General features: G+C 41.5%; 1 protein-coding gene across 1 annotated transcript in view; it reads right to left on the reverse strand.

Moving 5' to 3' along the window:
- Nucleotides 1–21,991, reverse strand: part of LOC137129031 (protocadherin-16-like) — a 74,211-nt gene extending 52,220 nt beyond the window's left edge. The window contains exons 1-2 of the mRNA XM_067507815.1: nt 21,461–21,991; nt 13,595–15,415 (exon numbers count right to left, since the gene is read on the reverse strand). Of these exons, the coding sequence (XP_067363916.1) occupies nt 13,595–15,394 (1,800 nt within the window). The 5' untranslated portion in view covers nt 15,395–15,415; nt 21,461–21,991. The remainder of the gene's footprint in view (nt 1–13,594; nt 15,416–21,460) is intronic.

The raw sequence follows: 21,991 nt of genomic DNA on the forward strand, positions 1-21,991 counted from the left end.
CACCACACTCATGGGGTTCTTTTCCACTGCTTGTCTTTAGTGCCCACATCTGAAGATTGCCATGGTTTAAGCAGTGATTGGAAACTCACCTACTGTACTGCTCAGCAGGAACACATTTATTTGAGCATATCATGCCTTCTGACGTCACATTATTAATCCCTTCCACCATACCACCCAGGCCTCAGGGACACCACACCAAATCCCGCAATCGCCCCTTTGTGCAGAGGACTAAGTACAGTACCCATGGGATTAATTTAATGAAGCTTATTAAATATTGTAAATCAGTAAAGAACTTGGCAGAAGGAAAAATAGTAGGCACACTGAGCAAGGCACACATCTTATCAGAACTACCACAGTTGTTAGTAAGTGGAAGAGCTCGTGAGAGAATAACTCTCGAAACACAACAGCAATCAGGTATGAGTCATCAGCACCAAATCTCCATGACAGAAGGAACACCACATCTTCAAGGACAAGTGGACTTAACTAAAATGAAGTCTTGATTCTGAGCATCTTTCATGGGTCTTAAAGGATGAACGTTTTGTGTCTGCGAGTGTTTCAGCTTTACACAATAACAAGTTGACATCACAGAACTGTAATCACAGTAATCACAAACAATGCAGCTGTCAGAAGTACAACAATAGTGTGGCTTTGACAAAAATGAATTCAGACTGTGGCACAGATGTAGCCGTAGATTGCACAACTCAAGCAAGTATTAAGTGTTTGCCTTAATAATTTTCTATGAAAGAAAGGCTGCCCCACACAATATAAAAATGCCGTCTCTTAAATATTACACCAATGAATTAGTTCAGTACAGTTTTTCTGTAGAACCCCTCATAAACATACTACATTCTCTTAATACTGGCCTGTGATCAAAAGGAGTCATTTCATATGTGGACAGTGTCAAATCCTGCCCAAGTCTCCAAGGACAGCTAGTAAAGCTAAGTTGTGCAAACTTAAGGTAAGTGTCAGTGGATAAGAAGGTCTTGTTTATAGATCCAGAACTTTTAAAAGAATGTATTTGTTCATATAGGCTGAAACTCAGCCCTACATCCATGCCAATATGCACTCTGTATGTATTTAGTCATCTGCGGTTTTAATGTTCAAGGCCTGTCCCAAAGCAGTTAGTTTGGAGTGTCAGTAACACCCTCCAGCAGTTCTGTACTGGCTCAGCTTCGTCGTTCCCCTTGGTCCCTTTATGGATAAATGGACACAGTGTAACCTGCTACTTAAATATTATTTTCCACGGATTTCCCACACAAATTAATGTGAAGAACTATTGACTAGGGATCTGCTTGGGTTTATTCATTCATTTACTCACTTGCAGAATATGTGCCCCTACTGGCCACAAGAAGACATTGCACACTCTGACATTCAACTCTGACTTGTAAGTTGTTTTCCCTCTACAATACTGCTGAAGAGTGTATGTTGTCTTGTGTCAATATAATCTAATTTTCTTCCGTAAGCTCCCATCTTTAAGTACTTGTCCTGTCATATAATATCATTAGCAGGGCAATTTTATGATTTCAACTCAATCGTAAGCACACACACACACACACAAAAGAATTAGGTCAATTAAGTCACGGATTGCTTTCACATCCCACTGGTCCCTGCGTATTGGCTCTGCTGTGCATCAAGCATCGTCTCTTATATGTCCACGCCAAAAATCTTTTCAGCTTGTGTGCTTTGGCCTCGTCGCGATGCACCCTTTTCCTACTGCACAAACATTTGCCAAATCCTGCAGCTTTGTCCCACCTTCCCAGGCCAGGAAAAGAACCTACTAGCATGCAAACTGCTGCATATCTTCTCTTTCTCACCTCCTTCAGAAACGCCATTTTCCTAACACTTTAAAATCAATTAAAAATACATCTTACAGATAGTATTTAGTTTTCTTTGGCTACAGGAGAGGGAAACTCCAGAAGGTGCTGGGGAACTTTGCAGGTTGGCTTGCCTCATACTCTCATGTAAATAATAACTTTAATCAAATTTTGGATTTCAAACACATCTCCTGTCTTCAAACAAACTTGCATCAGTCCACTCAAACCTGTGTTGTTTACATTGTTGTCCACAATGTCCACATGTCCTTTGTCTTGTCTAAGAAAACAGATTTCTGTTTGTTTCTTCGCATGACAAAATTCTGGAAGATAATAGCTGAATGTGACCAACAGTCTGTCAGCTTTTGGTCTGGGGGGGGGGTACGTGTGGAATAAGTCTGTTTCTAGAGGGAAGTGTTTTTGGACTGATAGCTCTTCCCTCCCAAGAGGACGAAGAAGGGAAAATTGAATCTAATCATTCTGGCACTTCATTTGAATACCCTGATCTGTTATCGAAACCCAGAAGACTTGGAGTTGGGGGGGGGGGGGGGGGGGGTTGTGAAGGGAAGTCCCTGCAGTGAGACAAAAAGCAGGGACAAAGACGTCTGAGCAGAGCTGGAGTTTGGAAGAGAGTGGAGGCCTTGTGAACTCTCCCCCATGTCCGTCCTTCATGACAGATGCAGAGGCCCAGCCATTGACAACATGTGAGGTGGAGGGGGGGTTGAGGAAGGCAAACATGTTGAATAAACATATTCAGTCCACTGCTACCCCCTAACTCCCCCTCTAAATGAAAACCTTAGTTGATCTACAATATAGATTAATCGGATAGCTCGGTTTAGAGTCTGTGTTTATACAGGAGAATAAATGTACCTTCTCTAGCCAAGGGATCATGATGTTTCTATCTCCAAACAAACATCCTCAGACCCTGCTACATGTTCCCCAGACCACTAGGATGTGTTGATAATGCCGTGTGATAGCTTAGACAGCAAGACAGTCCTAAAGGAAACAGTGATGAACTCTACAAAGAGGACAGGTTAACTCTTAGCAGGCCAGAAAAAACAAGAAGTCTAAGAACCTCTTCACAATTCATTTAGGGACTGTTCTATCACATACTCCACCTAAATTACAATGGAAAAATTGCCACTTTGGGATGATGACTTGTCCGTGAAATCGATGGGGTTTCTTGTTTACGCCACTCTTCTCCCTCCTTTCCCAACGTCACCATGGTTACAAACCATTGCTTGAGCTGCATCTACACCACTTTTGCACGCACGCTGCATGAGGTAAATCACATCCTTTTTTCTCCCATTTGCTTTCTTTCTCAGTCTCTCTCAACCATATCTCTCAACCATTTTCCACTGTGTTCAATTAGTTTCTTTAAGAATACAGGTCACTCTTTCTGTCCTTTTCTAAATCCCAGGTTTTAAATTAAGCATAAGCAGGTCTTTTTCTTTATTCTTTTGGCAATTTCCAGACTCTAAAGACTCATATTTATTTGTGATAACTGAAAGACAGACTTTAATGGAAATCTTATTACCAGCCTTGTGTGTTACTTTAGAGCTTTAAAAATAAAAAGTAAACTAACTGATTCTGACAAATTCTTTCTTTAATGCAGAAACAAGCTTCTGCAGTGTGTGTCTTTTGGCCCAGTCTCATAACAGAAGTGGTGCCCTTCCCCCAGCACTTTGGCAAGAACCTTCACCATACTTCTACGTGTATGTGAGTCAGTGTGATGAATAAAGAACGGAAGCAACGGGGCATAGGGCAACTTCACACTTAAACAGCCTATTTACAAAACTACAGGAGGGAGAGTGCTTGGAGGCATCTCTCAAAAAAACCCTTTCATAAATATACAAGTAGTGTACACTCAGATAGAAGAAAAATTCAAATGACTCTACTATGAGAATTTTACTTTGTTTAAAAAGAGCAAAATGGAACTTTTGTTAAGGTGGCAAGATTAAAGTTTATTTCATAATTCAGAAACTATCAAGTTCAACATATGGTAATAAGTGAATAAAAACTGCTAAGACATCACCAAGGCTGTTGGACGATAGAATTAATATGCTTGAGATTTATTCAATGTTTTTTAAATCAAAGAGGAAAAAAATGTTTTTAAATGGTGCAGCAGCGCTGGAAGGGATGGCGAGGAAAAGGGCACTGACTTGAACTGGCTGAAATTTAAAGCCAGAAAATAAAAGTCACTAAAAGTTGACTGCCAAGGCATTGTGACAGTGCATTAAAGTTCCACATCCAAACCTAAAACACTCAAATTTGACATAATGTGGGTAAACAAAATGTGTTTGGTTTTTTTTTTTTTTTTTTGGTTTTTTTGGTTTCAAGGGGATACAGCTAGTATGTTTAAAGTCAGATTTCCTGTGAGGTATTTTCATTTCTTTCAGGCACACTCATGTGTGACATTTCTTATGCAGCGGAGAGAAGTACTGCAAACATTACATGTTACTAACAGTGCAGAGAGGGGTACATGTTAAGGATGCACCAGAATTATATTGCAAGCTTTGAAAATCTTACACATACTGTAGCAGCTTTTCCATTAAATCATGACCATGAAAGGAGTATTTATACATAAGGGAATTATATATCCTGCAGCACAATAATGAAGAGACTGTGCCTAAACTGTCTTATCCAACATTCTGTTTGCTTTGGAGACCACACATCTATTGGAGATAGCCCAGGCGACTTTACAGATCTTGTCAAAATCAACTTTAATCATCAGTCATTGGCTTCCCTTGGGTTGAAAACAGTATTTATTTTTAATCAAAGCTTTTCTTACACTAGTGATGATGAAACTTCCTATGTCCTGTATACACAGTGTTGTCAAGAGACTGATTGTCAAGACATAGGCCAGCAGGCTCGTGATTGAACGTGTGACAGATCGCACTGCTGATGGACTTGTAAAAATGTGACTTGAGTAATTCATTCCCCATGCCACAACAACTAAGCAGCCTTGAGCAAAACATGCTTTGTGTCTGTGTTTGTACTGGAAAGCTATGAATGGACACAGGGAGGTAAGAAAACACCCTTCCTGAATTACTAAAGAGTTAAAAAAAGACAAATTACGCAGTCCAAGCCAGATCTTTGAATCAGCTAGTGTTATTGCAGTATGCCGTGACTTCACATACAAAAGGTAAATTGCTACATTAATCACAACATCCGCTGTCTGAGCTAATCAGGTCCTGTAAGCAATAAGTTGTTGATAGTAAAAATTGGCAGCAGGTGACTCTTTAGTTCTCCCCAGGCACCAAACCAGATCAAGATCTGCACCAGTCTGTAAACCAACATCATTCACATCTGCACACCCCCAAAGTCCAGTTCGGTGAGATTATATGCAAGTATCACTGCCTAACACATGAGAGAAAAGTTATACTGAAGCATCTTTACCAAGTATAATGCAAAAAACAAACCAGGCAGCACTAAAAGAACGGGAGATTAAAAGGTCACTGGGTTGCAAAGAAAGGCAGACAGATCTAGTGAAACAGATGTTCAAAGAGGAAACGATATCGCTTTCTGAAGCACATGACATACATGCAACTGGGATGTGAAGTATCCGTAGTTGCATAATACATATCATCTGATCCCTGATGCATCATTCCCAGGGATCTTCTATAAAAAACAGTCAGGTTTGAGTGGAGACAGCTTATCAAGACAGATGTCTGGATGCCTTCAGCTCTGGCAATGGTGCACTTGCTTGTCGATAGCATTACCAATTTGTTTCTCCATTATCCTGGCTACTGCACTGTCCGGCACATTGTCTGCATCGATTTGAGCGGGGAGTTGACTTTGCAGCAGCTGTTGCACTCAAAACATCATTTTTTTTTCATACATTCTCTGAGGGTGATCAACCTCACCATAAGGCCTTAAACAGAGCCTCTGTGCAGTATCCACAGGCCGCTCACAGTAAAAACACAAAAATGTAAGGTCAGTGACTTCGTATTTCAAGGTGCTGCAGCTCAGTACAGTTCTGTCTCCATCATGTGAGATTGGCTGCATGACCAGCCATTAACCTATGAAAAGTGGGTGTAGAGAAGTGATGTGCAATATTTTAGCTCGGCTCAGCCAAATCATGTCTGCTCCATAAACTTCCTCGCTCCTGTGATGATGCTTTGGGTGCCACAAGATACATTTGTGAGGCAATCTGGGAGGAACCCAAGGCACTGATTAGAGGATTTTTTCCACCCTAAAACCATGTCTACACTGAGACTCGCACATATACATACCCCTGGATTTTTGTCTGCTTGCTCTGATACCACATCACACGCCTTGTGTCCTGCATACCTCTACCTAATTACAGCAGAGAGTCCTAGTGCTCCCCACACTGGCCCCAGGCTCCTCACAGCACCAGGCCATACACAACAATCTAAACAAAGATTTGGCCTTTCAACATGCTTGTTAAAAGAAGCAGCACACCACTCTTAACATAAAGTCTGTACTACAAGATCAAATTAGCCTTATTGATGAGGTACACAGCCCAATTAGTTCCCCCACTAAACCTTTAAAACACCTCCTAGCATTCACAGAAAGCCAGTGTTAAGCTAAGCAATTGTCTCCCTCATCACAACTAATCTGCAGGGTGGATGCATTACCTTAGAATAGAAAAAGCAGAACAGATGTCTTCCCTTACAACACAAGGGGCGTTTCTGGTAGATGTGGCGAAGTCTTGAAGATATGCAACCAAGAGTGTGAGGGTGGACCACCATGGAGCATCAGTACACACAGACGGGGAGTCTGGTTAAAGCAGGCCTGGGTGCCTCTCTGTCTGAAGCCAAGACAGACAACTTTGGCTAACCGCAATGTAAAAGTGGAGCGTCTCTCTTCACAAATCTCCTTCTCAATGTGGTTTGTCGTTCTCTCCCTCTTGCTATCATTTTTCTGTCTTACAAGGCATGAAGAAACTGCTCACTCCAGAGCAGTGAGTCAGGTACAAGTGACCGAAGACGTTTTGCTTTTCTGTTTATTGTATTTTCCTTTATGTCCTTTATGTCCAGGGTATTGTTTTAATAAATATGATTAATACCCAATACCAATAACATAATAATAGTCTTTGGCAAAAAAAAATGGCAAAATGGCAGTATCCTTCTTAAGGAATACAGTACTTTACTAAAACTCCAGTTTTTCATGGAAAAAAAAACAAGAAAATGTAATGTCTTCTAAAAAGATTGCCAAAAAAAAGGAAGAATTAATACAAATTAATACAAATCAATATGTGCTGCCACGTTTCACTCAGTACTAAAATTGTATTGCGGTTCTACTCGGAGCCCTAAGCAGTAATTTGGTCCACACAGGAGCTGGGAGCTTTCAGGGTCATTACTGTTACCAAGCATCTGCAAAACATCCTGCTCTAACAGTGTTAGTGCATGTCCCACATTTTTCTGGGCACATATACAGCTAGCCTTGGCTGAGGAATTTTTACATCTAGTCTTGTTTGTATTGTGCATGTTTCCCCCAGTTTTACTACTTCTTTCCTGAAACACTTCCTCCTATCTCATATTTTTCACATCGGATGTTGGGGTATGTTCTTATGTCCATGCTCAGCCACCTTCAGAGTCCTGATCAGGCCTTGTTGTAAATCAAAAGAACTGAAAGCAGCACTCTTTCTACGAGCTTGTTGGGCACAGTAACATTATTCTCAGTTGTTGTTTTCAGCTGGCAGTCAGCGCAGCAGCAAAACTCAAGTAAAAGGGGGGCTAAGGTTGTTGGCAGACGGAAGCGATGCATTTTTGTAAGAGTGAAGTTCTGGACAATTTTGCTCAGTGGTTTAGATATTTTAGAACTGTGTTATATATAGTACGTACTTTTCCAGGAAGAGGACCTTTATCATGAGCTTAAGATGCAACATGCTTCCAACTGCGTTATCTTTCATGATGTTCTTCATAATCACATCAAACAAACTATTTGTTACTGTTTGCTCATGATCTGGTTTCCTACTGACTTGTGTTACCTGGCAAGCAGTCATTCAGCGTCTGCTTTCCAGTCTGGTGGCTTCTGATGGACAGCAGGGGACTGGATGGATGATCAAGCACAGATTTGCTTTGAATGAGTCTCATGAGCAGATGATGCTTCCTGATGCCCAGCTTTGTTAGCAGTGCCAACTGTCTTGCACATGTGCATCAGGACCACGGGCTGTGAGAGCAGAAGGCCAGGCAGACCTCATCACAGCGAGCTTATTGGTCAACCCTCTATCATTTTCAGACATCTCAGAAGGAAGAGGGAGACAAAATGAAAATTTGTCTCCATTTATAAAGGTCAAGGAAAAGCGGTCCTCTTGAGGCAAACACACACCTGCAGTGTGACTTCACCCTGTTTAATTTCTGGTAATTTACACTCATTTCTTTCGCCTCAAATTAGATAAGCCTACGCTCGGGCTGAGTGGGACCCACAAGGCAGAGTATATGCGTCACACCTGGGAGGCCCGAGAGTCCCCGGGCAGGCAGATGTTCTGCTCTCACCTGCTCTGATCCACATGTCACCACTCCAGAGGAAAACAGGGGAAGTGAAGAGGTGGAATTGGATCACAGAGGGGACACAACAGTGTGGGAAAAGGAAGGGTGAAGAGATAAGAATTTTAGACCGTCGTGTACAAAGAGTAAAAAGAGGGAAACTGAGACAAAGAGACAGGAAGAGGGAAAGAGATCCCACCCCAAAGAGTCAGACGATGGATGTTAGGCGAGAATTTAACAGCTGCATAGCTGCCAAGTCAGAGCATTGTCCCAGCTGCCCGAGGCCGACTGTCCCTCTGGAGACTCGAATGTCCCCGTCTTTCTCCTTTCACTACTCACAAGCTTGCATACAAACTTTTAAGAGGTGATGAGAAGTCCGTCTCACCTGCAGTCTGGCGGACAGACTGTGCTAATGAAAATTCTTGCCCCACGAGACATCGATATAAGCTCATCTTCTTCCCTTGCCAGATGTGGGAAGGAAACTCCTCCAGCAATCTTTTATCTTGCACAACTTTTGCTTCACAGCCAATACTCAGTGTGGCTGCATCACAGCCTGCTCTGACCTTTTACAATCCCCCTGAAGTCTTGCAACCGCCAGCTTTAGCACTCAGTACCCACAGAGCAGACAGCAACCAACAAAGAATTCTTACTGTACATTTTACAAAATATCACGACCACGTTATTTCCCCTTCATGACACAGCAACACACTGTATGACAGCCTGGCCAAGTTGCCCATGACACATGAGGCATTGATCAATCAATAAATAAAACGTAATGGGCAGGTCATATAGTTAATCAGCTTCAATCCATTATTTATGTCTATTACCATAAATAAGTTAATCTCCCCCCAAAACATGACTCTTTACGACTCAACCAAATAACAGAATTTTGACAACCACTTCCTCCTCTCCCTGTGCTGTTGGAAAAGTGAGGCAGTGGATTTTCTGAAGGCTGTCCGAGCTAAAGCATAAAATGAACTAAGCTGTCTGAAGCAAAGCAACTTTGACCCACACCCACGCTCTATCCAGATGTACATCAGTGTTTATGTTCGCTTCAGTGCCCCTGCTAGGCCCAGGACTAAGAGTTCAAGGAAGTATTACATTTGCGAACACATTAAGTAGCACATCCAGTTTCCTGCAATTTTACCATTCCCTGAAAATACTGTTATACCACAGAGCCACAGGGAAGCGTGGTAGTTAGCAGGAGAAAAAAGAACAGTGGAGACCAAAAGCAGAGTCAGCTCGCCTCAGGCTAAACCAATCACACAGACAGACAAGCCAGTCTGGTATTAAAACAGACAAGTGAACATTTCATTTGACACAAACCATTCCCCAAAAATGTCTGGTGAGAATTGATTATATGGCTTGTGTACCAAAATACCAGTCTGAAACTGGCAATTTCACTCATTTCCATAGTTAGTCTCACTTATTTGTAAAAGATGGAAGTCTCATTTGGATATTTTGGAAAAGCTGTACTGAAAAAGTTAATTACAGAGAGAAAAGTGACAAAGTTGAGTGTGTTTGAGAGAGTAAAAGCGAGCAGCCAGGTGTCCCGTTTGGTCTCCAAATCCCTGAATTTCACACAGATGTTTTGCAACTTCAGTTTAGGTGAAAGTCAAAGGGAGCATGTTTGTATGCACTGCAGAGAGATCTACTGGGAAAATGTGTTGACAGTTAAAGCGTATCAGCAAAACCCAGGGGAAAGGTTTTGATGATGAGCAGAGTGCTCCAAAACACAACATGGGTGCCGAAATCAACTGCAAAATATTCTCTGTTTCAAATCCCACATCCAATTTTTGAACTAGTTTTTTTTTTTGGAATATGAAGTAAATCATTTCTATGGGCAATGTAGTCTTACACAAACCCAATATTAAAGGCAGATTATTATGAAAACTATTTTGCATTCCACCAATGTAGACTTCTCAGTGTCCACTGAGGACACAAGAACAAAAGTAACTCCTGCAATTAAAAGAGTAAATATCAGATTTTAAGTCTGACAACTGCAGACAGCATTATCACAGTCTGTCATAATTATTACCTCTCATCACTGTTGTAGACATTTTTATTCATCAGTCATTACAGGACACAACAGCACAAGGTATTGGAATCATTGTTATTAGCACCTGCCTGTTGGTTACCAGTAGGTGGTATAAAAACACTTTAGTACAAAAACACAGTGGAAACTGTGAGGCACTAGTCTAAAAGCAACATTCTTTCAATCATTCATACTTTCTCTACAGGGTTATAATGATTATTCTTTTTCCACATAGACTGGTTCCTTTTATGTTGGCAGGACTGAAGAAGTGATTCAAAGTGCCACTTCACCGAAGTACCTCTTTCAACTAGGCTGCCTTAAAAATAAAAGAAAAAAACAGAATCATGAATGCATTTGAGTGGTGCTAGATTTTACTGCTTAAAAACACTCCGTAGTTACTAAACTAAAAAGTAGTGGGTTCATATTGTGATCGCTGGTGCACACAAGAAATCCTAGCCAAAGCATAAGTACCTCACGAATTATCTGAATTGTTTTGCGAGGGAAGAGACGTGTGTATTCAAAAAGTTGCCGAGACACAACTGAGACAGGAGGCGCATTCAGTAGGAAATGAACGGATGAGTGCAAAACTTTTGAGTTACACCTTCAAGAAAAGAAAATGGCAAAATGGCAAATGTTTCATGTTTCATGGGGGCTGCACCACTGACAAGCAGTCCATTCTGTCCTGAACATGGGAGAGGCGGGTTTTAAAAATGAGGTCTGCCCTATCCTCACACCCAGCTAATGAGAAATGAAGTGAGATCAGATAAGAACTCAGAGAAGGACAGACCAACGGACAGACGAGGAAGCCCCCCTGCTCATGTCACCTCCGCCACTCATGCCAGCACTTGTCAAGGCTCATTTCCCCCTCAGCTGCCTGGAGACCCCCTCTCGCCTTTCTACTGGAGCCAGGATAACCCCCCGAAACAGACAGAGGGACAGTGTCTTTGCCGAGACACTCCAGACAAACCGACCAAAAACCGCAACAAAGAGGTGTAAATTATTCCCCAATGCTAGATTCTGAAGTAACAAACTGAAAGGCTTCATTACTTCATAAGTGAAATAACATAAAGGAGAATAAATGGCAGAAAACCAAGTTTAGAGATGTTAAGACCCGCTGATGTGCCTCATTATCCTTAATGGCATTTTACATTACTCTTCATCCTGCATGTCAGGAATCCAAGAGCCTTTGTATTAAATTACCTTCAAGTAATAATTTTCACTTTCCTATTATTCTAAGAAGACCTCACGCATTTATAACAAAACATAAAGTAACTGGATACAATGTAATAGTACCTCTGTAGTGGACGCATACTTGCAATTCACAGTGTAAAACAAAACATTATTTGCCCCATGAATGGATCAGATAGATGAATCAAAGAGAATAGAAAGATCTTTTAGATTTGTGGTTCCTTTGTGGTGACAGATCCATACTTTAACAGTTCTACTTGACCTAAACACAATCCAGATAACTTGACAGTGGTTGAAAACTGGTAATAGCGAATATTCATAATGGTTCATGAAATATATACCACAGTGCAGCTTGTGGTTTATAAAATGTTGTTTTTCATGTCATATTTGATTTCCCCTCTCAAGGGTGACCCATTTTCTTTGCAGTAGATCTCTTAAATTACAAGTCTGATTGCTGTTAATAGGCTTAAGTCCTTATTTTTAGTTATCTTTTTTCCCCCACATTTGTAATTAGAAATCTATAAACCAACTGGTATGTAGCAGAAATGAGAAAATATCACAGGCGCAGCATTGTGGAGCCAGACAACACGAGAGCAATCATGAACTGCAGTGCTGGTGACCTGCACAGAGGGGGAAAAATAGTAGGGCCACTTCAAACATTTGAATTAATGATCACAATATATATATTGTAATGTTTTGTAATGTCAGCACTGTGTATGGAAAAAGGGGACATTGGGAAACTTCATCTGCAAAAAAAAAAAAAGGCAGTCATCAGATATCTTGCTGAGATGTTTGGATGTAGAACTGGCACCCTGAGTAAGAGCAGTCTGTTCTCACATGGCTCGCCAAATACACGTCTGCAGTACCCGAGCAGGCCCGAGAAAGGCCAGAGAACAGTGGCTTTGAAGAACAACTTCATAGCTGTACTGTGTGTAGGCCACTGATCAAGCATGTTATGCTCAGAGTGTATCAGAGCAGGTAGTAGTACTTTCCCAGACACTGCAGGGAAACGCCAATAATCTGACAATCTCTCATTTGAAAGAAAGCAAAACCTGGGTTTTTAGATAATTTCACTGTACTTCAACCCACACTGGAAAGAGTGATTATAGACTTTTATAGTTCTCCAAAACATTTGATTTGTGTAATTATACTTTGGTTCACTTTCCGAATTCAATAATCAATTTCAGTACATTCCCGTTCTCCTTATCCTTGTGGCCTTGGCGATTTATAAAACGTCCCACAAGAAGCCTTCATAGCTTCTATTTCTGCATTCAAGCCAAGAGTCACGGTGAGGCCCACGTCTCCCTTCATCCCTCCCTCTCCTGAGGCCAAACCCTGGGCCAAGATCCCATCTGCTGGGCCCTCAGTCTTGTCTGGTTTCTGTATTCAACAGCTTGATCCATGCACTACTACTGCAGGCACTTGGAAACCAGAATTTGTAGAAACCTCTTTTGCTGACTGGAGAAACTCCTTAAAGAATTTAAACAACCGATCAGCTGTCTTTAACTAAGTGCATAAGAGGGCTAAAAACAACTTGAGAAAACAATGTTTTAGTGAAATAAGACTATGGTCACTGGGGTGCTGTGATTTGTCTGAACTTGAATTCATCTTGTCTTCTATAGCCATTTGTTTCTCACGCTCAACTAGCCTAATTAAGGTGCCATTTGAGAGTGAAGTGACATCTATTTCTATGAATAAAGGCCTGAATTTGTCTTTGCCTGTGAATATGTGAAAAACCACTTTGTGCTTGTGCTGACAGATGACTTTACACTACCTCTGTTACCCTGGAAACCTTTCAAAAGGTGAAGACTAGGACATCCAAAAAGGAAATCATCTCGGTCTAAAACTGCAGGTAAATCTTCAGAATGACTGTTCAACCTAAACAGCTTTCCCCATAAAAACTAACTCTATATTAGAATGAAAAGAATAGGCAAAGGTCTGTTACATTTATCTAATAACTTTCCATTTGTTATGCTCTTAACATGTGCCCCCAAGTTGATTTCAGAATTGTGCAAGAACTCAGCAGCAAAGTGTGGGAGTGTGTTTATAAAAGCAATAAAAATCACAAAGTGTTGCTGAAGTAAATCTGAAAGAAAATGTCCTACCTCAAGAATGCAGGTCCCTGGAGCTGTGTTCTCCTTGATTGACACATTGTAAAAGTTCTTCTCAAAAACAGGCTCATTGTCATTTATATCCTGAAGTTTGACATTTACCACAGCAGTGGAGGAGAGGGGCGGTTTCCCTCCATCTGTGGCCACTACAGTTATACTGGGATTGGGGCTAATTTCATAATCCATCTGGGAGAGAGTGGTGATAATCCCTGTTACAGCATCTACAGTGAACCATTCAGAGTAAGCGCCGTGGTTTTGACGAATGCTGTAGGTAATGTCCCCATTGGGACCATGGTCTTTGTCTCTAGCTGTCACCTGTAACACAAAGCTCCCGGGAAAGACCACTTCAGGGATGACCTGTCTGTACACTGGCTGGTCAAACAGAGGAGGGTTGTCATTGATGTCCGTCACCTGGATCACAAAGGAGGACTCGGCCCTGAGAGGAGGCGTCCCCGAGTCTGTCGCCATCACCCTCAGCTCATAGGTGTCTCTCTCCTCCCGGTCCAGAATCTGGTCCACACATATCAGATAGATGATGCTGTCCTTTGTGGTCAGAGCAAACTTTCCATCTCCTCCCTCCAGTGACACATTAACATTTGCATACTCTCCATAGTCTGGGTCAGTGACAGAGATCCTAGCTACATACTGGCCTGGTTGTGCACCCTCTGAGATTCTGGGAGACCCATCCTCACTGAGGAAGATAATGGTCATGGTGGGCTGGTTATCATTATAGTCTCTGACATGGATGGTGACAAAGGCATTAGTCACCTCTGGCTGGGTTGCATTGTCTTGGGCCTGCACCACCAGTTCATGGACTCTCCTCATCTCAAAATCCAATGGCTTGTTAAGTGTGATGATACCGGTGTGAGAGTCAATGACAAAGTAGCGGTCGGGGTCGCTTTGTCTTCTATTTATTTCATAAAGCACCATTCCATTGGCTCCTTCATCAGCATCTGTGGCAAACACCTGCAGGATGTTGCTTCCTGGCTGAAGGTTCTCAGATATTATCGCGTGGTAGCGACTCTGGTTGAAAACAGGTGCATTATCATTAATATCTTGTACAGTAATATCTAAAGTCATTTGATCTGTCCTTTTGGGGGAACCACCATCAAAGGCCTCCAAAGATAAAGTATAGGTGGATCTTTTCTCTCTGTCTAGAATGCCATTGACCACCAAGTCCAGATACAGAACCTCGTTACTTCCCCTCCTGGTCTCCAAAGTGAAGGCCTGGCCAACATTTCCATCCTTGATAAGGTAACCTTGCGTTGTAAGTTGGCCTTTATCAGCATCCACAGCAGGCTCAAGAGGAAACCTGGTTCCAATGGCAGTCTGCTCAGGAATTTTAAACGTAGCCTGCTTTCTTGAAAACCCTGGGGCATGGTCATTTATGTCGTTTACTTTAATGGTGACCTCCACAGTTAGACCTGTCATGGTGACCGCAATGAAGTTGTATCTATCCCTAAGTTCCCTATCAAGAACTTTGGCGGTTTTAATAATGCCCGTGCTCTCATCTATGTCCAAATCACTGCCCACACCTGTGCCCTCATGGTCTGATATAAAGTACATGGATGCAGTGATGCCAGGAGGAAGACCCGCACTGATGTCACCTACAATTGTGCCTGCTGGCTGTTCCTCATCTAGCTGTAGCTCCAGGGTTCCCAGGACCACAGGTGAATAGATAGTTACGAGCTCCAAGGCCACATACACCATTAGCAGTATCCTTCTGTTCCACCAACCGTCATGGTGCAAAGGGTCCATTATAGATTTCCTAAAACCCTTGGCAGCTGTCTTCATCTCTGCTCCTTCTTTTTAAACCTGAAAACACAAAGAGATATCAAATATCAAAACCCGACAACAAAAATAAAGAAGAAAAGAGCATATTATTTCTGCGCTAGTTTAAGAAAAAATAACTATGTACCTTAAACACTTTCCCACATGTTTAACGGGCCTTGTTCCCAACCACAGCACACACAATTGGCCCTGGACATAACATTTTCCTACACTTTTTAGTTCACCTAATAAGTCAACACCTTGTTCCTTCTACATACCATGACAGTCTCCTTTGCTAAAAAAACACCGTACCACTGGCCAAGCCATGCAACCTCAGAGAGTTTTGGCTGTCTCTATTCACTATACCCTCTAATGTACATTATTTGTGTGCGTGTGTATGTGTGTGTGTGTGTGTGTGTGTGTGCATGGTAACACATCTAGCGCTCATGCAGTGAACACTTTTGACACATCCAAGAACCGTTTAAAATATTTAACTATATATAACTTTCCTCAAGCAAACATATCTATTTTTCAAAGCTAATGGGAATTAAGAGTTTGAGCATTAAATCAAAAAGGAAAATATTCAATAGTTCATATAAATGTAGCAAAGGTGTTAGAATTCCTTGCATAAACAATAGCCACACTCTGGCAGTGAACCCAAACCACTACGGAGGATCTGTAATTGAGACTGAGAGACACTGTCGAGCAATGTGGAAATTGTTCAACAACACTTTCACCATCTGAACAATAATCCAAAACCACCAAGTGTCTGGCACACAGAAAATAGTGTGTCTTTCTCATTAAATAGGGAGACAGGCTTCCAATTGTCTGTGGTTCCATCTAAATTCATGTAATTCTACGAGCTACTTTGACTTGCAAGCTATATTTAGCTTTAATCTAGAGGAAATATATACAGAAGCGCATTATTCTATTTAAACAGTTTATATAAAATTGAGATTCCAGTGAAGGCACTAAACAGCTCCCCCCAGTGGTTCAACTGATACCTGCAAGGTAACACTGTGTACACTGTTTGTATATGTGTGTGTGTGTGTGTGTGTGTGTGTGCGTGTGTGTGTGTCTGTGTGTCTGTGTGCACGCGTGTGTGTGTGTGTGTGTGTGTGTGTGTGCGTGTGTGTGTTAGCATGTGTGTGCACTAAATTTCTACCACGTGTCTCTGAGTGCAGAGTAGCTATGTGTCTCAGCCGTGGTGGGGACAGTGTGTTTGAGTGACAGAGTAGTACAGCAGAGTTGAAAGGCTCCATGCAGTCTACCTCTTTCCCTTTTTCTGGCTCTGCAGCATTATAATTGAAGTCTGCTGGATGTTGGCCATAAGCACAAGATTCCGAAGGTAATTTCAGTCTCCCGTGATTTGTATGCCACAACACCGAAGACACTTACTTTAACACCATAAATTGATTTGAATTAAGCTTATAGGCAGTGTGAAAGCTTGAAAAAGGACACGAAAAAAAAAATTAATTGGTGCTATTAACATATTTTCTGTGTTAACAGTTTAAAATTATTTAAAATTTCAGCTTGCTATGTTCACAGAGACTATAACAATTGCCAATGACTAGGACTAGAAATTCACCATTACATAGCATATGCTGAGTTACTGTGTGATGCTGCTCTTGGCCAAAACATAAACACATCCATGACAGGCTGAAAATCTTGACAGCACTTGAACTTTAAAGTCTCAGTATTGATTAACTTTACTGCAACACTGCGGATGCACTTCTACAAAGCTTCGACCAGAGCACAAAGGATAACTTTCAAGGCAAGAATCTTTGTTCAAATGCCACAACTGAAATAAAGCTCTACAGTAGAGGACCTCTCCAGAGCAGCACAGCCTAATGGATGTAGCAGACACACTTGGGTAGGCTAATTGCACAATACCAGGTTGAGAGGGACATATGGTTTAGAACGATTTAGTATGCAATTAAAGAGCAGTGTCTGTATTTTAAAGCCAAAACATTCACAATAGCATGCTGTTTAACAAAGGGTGTAACCCCCCCACCACCACCCAACCCCCAGGAATCCATCAAACGGTTTATGTCTAAGAGCTAATGGCCAGTTTACACCTATTTGTGTGTAGATGTTCAGAGAAAGCAGTTCAGAATAGTTGCTGATGGTTGAAAGCTGTTGTATTTAGCAAGCCAACCTCACTGAGGCTTGGATTCAGATGTTTTCCCTGCATCATTGCACTACATCATACTGAGTCAATCCTTCTACTAGTTAAACATTGGTCAATGGTTTTGTTAAGATGATGTAACTGCTGGAGAATTAAACCCCATGTACCTTCAGCACTGACACAAAAATATTTAATTTGCACATTATAAAGGCTTCATGGGTGGTTTATTTTAAACCAGCATGTGTGTATAACACATCATGATGTTAACAGTAACTATGGGATTGACCCACTTTCTCCTAAATCCTTTAGTCCAAGTCAACCAAACAATTCTAGGTTGTACAACCCCCCAATTAAAAAAAAAGGGACGATGTGTAAAACACAAATAATAACAAAATGCAACAATTTGCAAATCTCATCAACCCATATTTTACCCAATAGAACATAAACACCATATCAGATGTTGGAACTGAAGCATTTTACCATTTCATGGAAAATAGTGGCTTATTTTGAATTGAGGAGTATTTGCCAAATAATTAGATTAATTGGAAACAGGTCTGGGTATAAAAGAAACATTTCAGACAGGTAGAGCCTCTCGAATGTAAAGGTGGGCAGAGATTTACCAGTCTGTGACAAACTATGTCTTAAAATTATGGAACAATTTCATAAAAATGTTCCTCAATGTAAAATTGTGAAGACTTGTATGAAGTATATACACTTTTCTACAGTATATATTATCAACAGTTTCAGAGAATCAGTAGGAATCTCTGTGCGCAAGGGACAAGGCGGAAGGTCAAAAGTGGATGATCATCATGCCCTCAGGTGGTACTGCATTTAAAACAGGCAGGATTCTCTACTGGACATCACTGCATGGGCTGCCTGCAGTCGAAACCTTTCACCAATACTAAACATTTAGTGCATCATAAAACAAAAAATCCAGCAACAAAGTCCCAGGACTGTTGAGCAGCTGGAATCCTGCATCAAACAAGAATGGGACAACATGCCTCTCCTAAAACTCCAGCAACTGGTCTCCCCAGATATTTTACAGGTAGTTGTTAAAAGGGGATGCTACACAATGGTAAACATCGACCTGATCCAACTTTTTTGCTGCCATCAAATTCAAAATGATATTGTATATTGTAAATGAAATATGCGTTGATGAGATTTGAAAATCATTGCACTTTTTTGGAGTTGGGGTTGTACATGTAGAATGAAAAGCTCTAAGAATGCAGTGGATATTATTCTGGGCACTTTGCTAGTGTGAATGAAACCAGCATCAAAATCCCTGGCAGCAGTGACTACTGGGAACATCAAGGCCTCATTTCTGCATCTTCACTGTGGTCTCGATTTTGTTTGGCAGGTTCGTGTCGGGTTCTCATTTTCATGATACATTTGCTTATTTATCTCTTTCCTAGTCATTTTGTGTGAAGTACTATTTGTCTTTCTTGCACTACTATCAAGACAGGCAGGCCTTCAGGTTTGGCTAAACTTACAATAGGCATCACTGCTGCCCCCCTCCACGAGCCAGTACTTACATTACATAGAAGAATGCCAAACCTGATATATAATAGTAATATGTAAATATGATTTTTACAGTGTAGAGTAAAAGATATTATAATATGATTTATCCCATATCATGGTGCAAGAACTATATAATTTCAGCTGAGAGGAGATATTTGGGGAATTGCCCTGTTATTAAATAATTATCAAATATACCTTAAGTTATTATCCTAAACTAAAATAATACACAATGTCTGAGACATTCTCTTGTGAATTACATCTGGTGCATTCATGTACAGTATTTTAGCTGCGCTGCTTTATTTTACAAGATCAAATCGTTTTCACCAAGAGGGGCAACTAGGCAGACTACGTAAAATGAGCTTCTAATTTCATGTCACAATTCCAGTTAACTCAAAGAAAATTTCTGTGGTTTCGAGAACACGCCAGGCTGCCTAAGGCTCGACGGAGCCAAAATGGAAACCACAGACAGAACTGCAGATTGACTGGACACGAGGATGACAGGCTTAGCACAAAGCAAACTAAAAAGCACTAAATGTTTGCCAGACTATCGCCTCTCCCCAACGTCCCCTTTCTATGCTGTGCATTACTTTTTTGTCCCTGGGCATGTAAAAATGCCATAACAAACACAGTATTGGAGAAAACACATCAGCTGCTTTTTTAAAGTGAGCAGAAAGTATTTGAGGATCTGTGACGAGAAGTATAATCTCTTTCCCACAGCAAGAACAGCATGGGTTAGTTCAGCTGCTTGTGAAAGATCCAGATTAAAAAACACCCACACACACACACACACACACCTTAGGTCTTTGAAGAGGACACCATCTGATATTGCCTTGGCTGTACAAGAGGTTGCGTCATTGAAAACACATGTGCATCCATTTACAGTAGCAGGGGTGCAAGGAGTGTTTGGACAACATAACTACATCTAAGGTCAAAGTTCACATCATATTGTGAACTGCCACATTTAAGTTTCAGCAGAGGACAGGACTGACTAGGATTTTGAAAAAACTGATGTTCCCTGCTCCTGATTTATTATAGGTGACAGAGTCTGCTCACAAAAGAGAAAATGAACTCCCCCTCAAAGACCTTGGTTGATGAACACTTGACTTATTTTACTGATGACGACACTGCAAGACTGCAAAAACCACAGTGACTTCAGCCAAGTAATTTTCAGAAATTGAAAGCAACAAGAAACCTTCTGGGTGGTGTTGGTGTGACCGCCTTGGGAGAAACATATCTTATGTTTTTCATTCCTTTTTAGGACTCCGTAACACTAACTTCATCAACAGCATATGCAAAAGACAAGACTAGTGAAATGATTACTTCATGTGCTGCATCAAGGGTTTATGACATAATCCTTGGATTCTCATAAAAGCTGCAAAGGTCCAAGTTTTGTTTTTTCCACCAGTGCTGTGTTTGTTTGTTTTCTCTTAGTTATATGTTTTCACTCAACCAAGAGTCTTACAAATGCCACAGCACATAGAAACTTTTAGTTTTAATGGATCACTAAATGTTAAAATAGCCCCAAGTGATGTAAGGATGGGTGGATGGATGAAAACACTGATAGCACTGAAAACACTGTATATATATATATATATGTGTGTGTGTGTGTGTGTGTGTGTATATAAAAATCCTCATTGCCATGGATACCATTGTACCTCATGTCGCTGTGCCAACAGCAACATTTTAGCTGAACATTGTCTTACTGACACATATTAAACCAAACTCTTCCACTCTCCTTAAGGAAAAAAGAGAGAGCAGTCCTTGTGTCTCAAGTCTGCATTGAAGGCTGCATAATTACTCAGTGATGGAACCCTGTGGAGACTTAATTAATTCATTAATTAATGGAAAGGAACACCTACTCGCGGCCAGTGAACGCCACTCTGCCTGCACAATAACTGCGCCGACATGTGGGTAATAATTTGGTCAGTTTTTCAGGGAGGCACAAAGGCGCAGCGGCACCCAAAGGACAACACAATAACTCTGTAGGTTGACCAATTTGAGGGGAATGTCTCAGAGGAGCTTGGCAAAGTGCGATATGACCCGAAGTTAAAATATCGAAGTTATGCGCAATATTACTAAGAAAATACGGCATTGTTATATTTAGTGCGCAATTTCATCGCTTGCATACACTGATAAGTCTCCTATTGGAGATGTTTCCTAATATTCACTTTGAATCAGTTTCTTTACTGATTGGTGTGTTTTACATGTAAATGTGCATTATGCCCTCCTATTAACTGTGCGTGCGTCCGCCACACTAAAGCCTGGACACGCAAGTGATGGAAACAAGTCTGCAAACAAGTAGTCAGCCTCTGAAGTCACTGAGTTTAGCATCTATCTGTCCCCTGGAAAGCGTCTCATGCAGAGGACCAGCGAGCAGCGACCAGCAAAGTCTGGTTTTAAAGACGAACTTCATCGCGTCGTCTTACTTGTGGATTGATACTCACACTCATTTGTTCCTCTGCCGTATTTGGGGGGGAATAAGCCAAGTGTTAAGAGGAGCTCAGTATCCGTATACGACGACAAAGTCCAAAGAGAAAGTTACATCCATCCCAGGACCTCAAACCCCGATGTCCTTTCCCAGTGATTCTGGAGATATTCCTCTCGATGCGCACAATTTGTATGTGGTTCTTTTCAGTTTCTTGCAGTAAAACTGAAAACTTGCGCCTGCCAAACTTTCCAGTTGTCCTCTTCCAGTGGACCGTATCAACTTATCATCATCCTCTGTCTGTCTGTCTGTCTGGTCGCGGACACACTGCCGCAGCACACTGACTGAAGCCAAACAGTGTGAGGCCGAGCCGTGGACGTCCCCCTCCAAATCTAATTTATTCAACACGTGATGGAGTTCAACCTCCTGCTCCTCTCCTTCCTTCGAGTGTTGCTGCTGCTGCTGCTGCCGCTGCCGCTGATGCCACACGGAGCCGCGCCGACTGCAGAGAGGCAGGACACGTTATTGCTGAACTTTGGTGCCACCATCC

Source organism: Channa argus, chromosome 6 (genome assembly GCF_033026475.1).
Source record: "Channa argus isolate prfri chromosome 6, Channa argus male v1.0, whole genome shotgun sequence".
NCBI classification, from domain to species: Eukaryota; Metazoa; Chordata; class Actinopteri; order Anabantiformes; family Channidae; genus Channa; species Channa argus.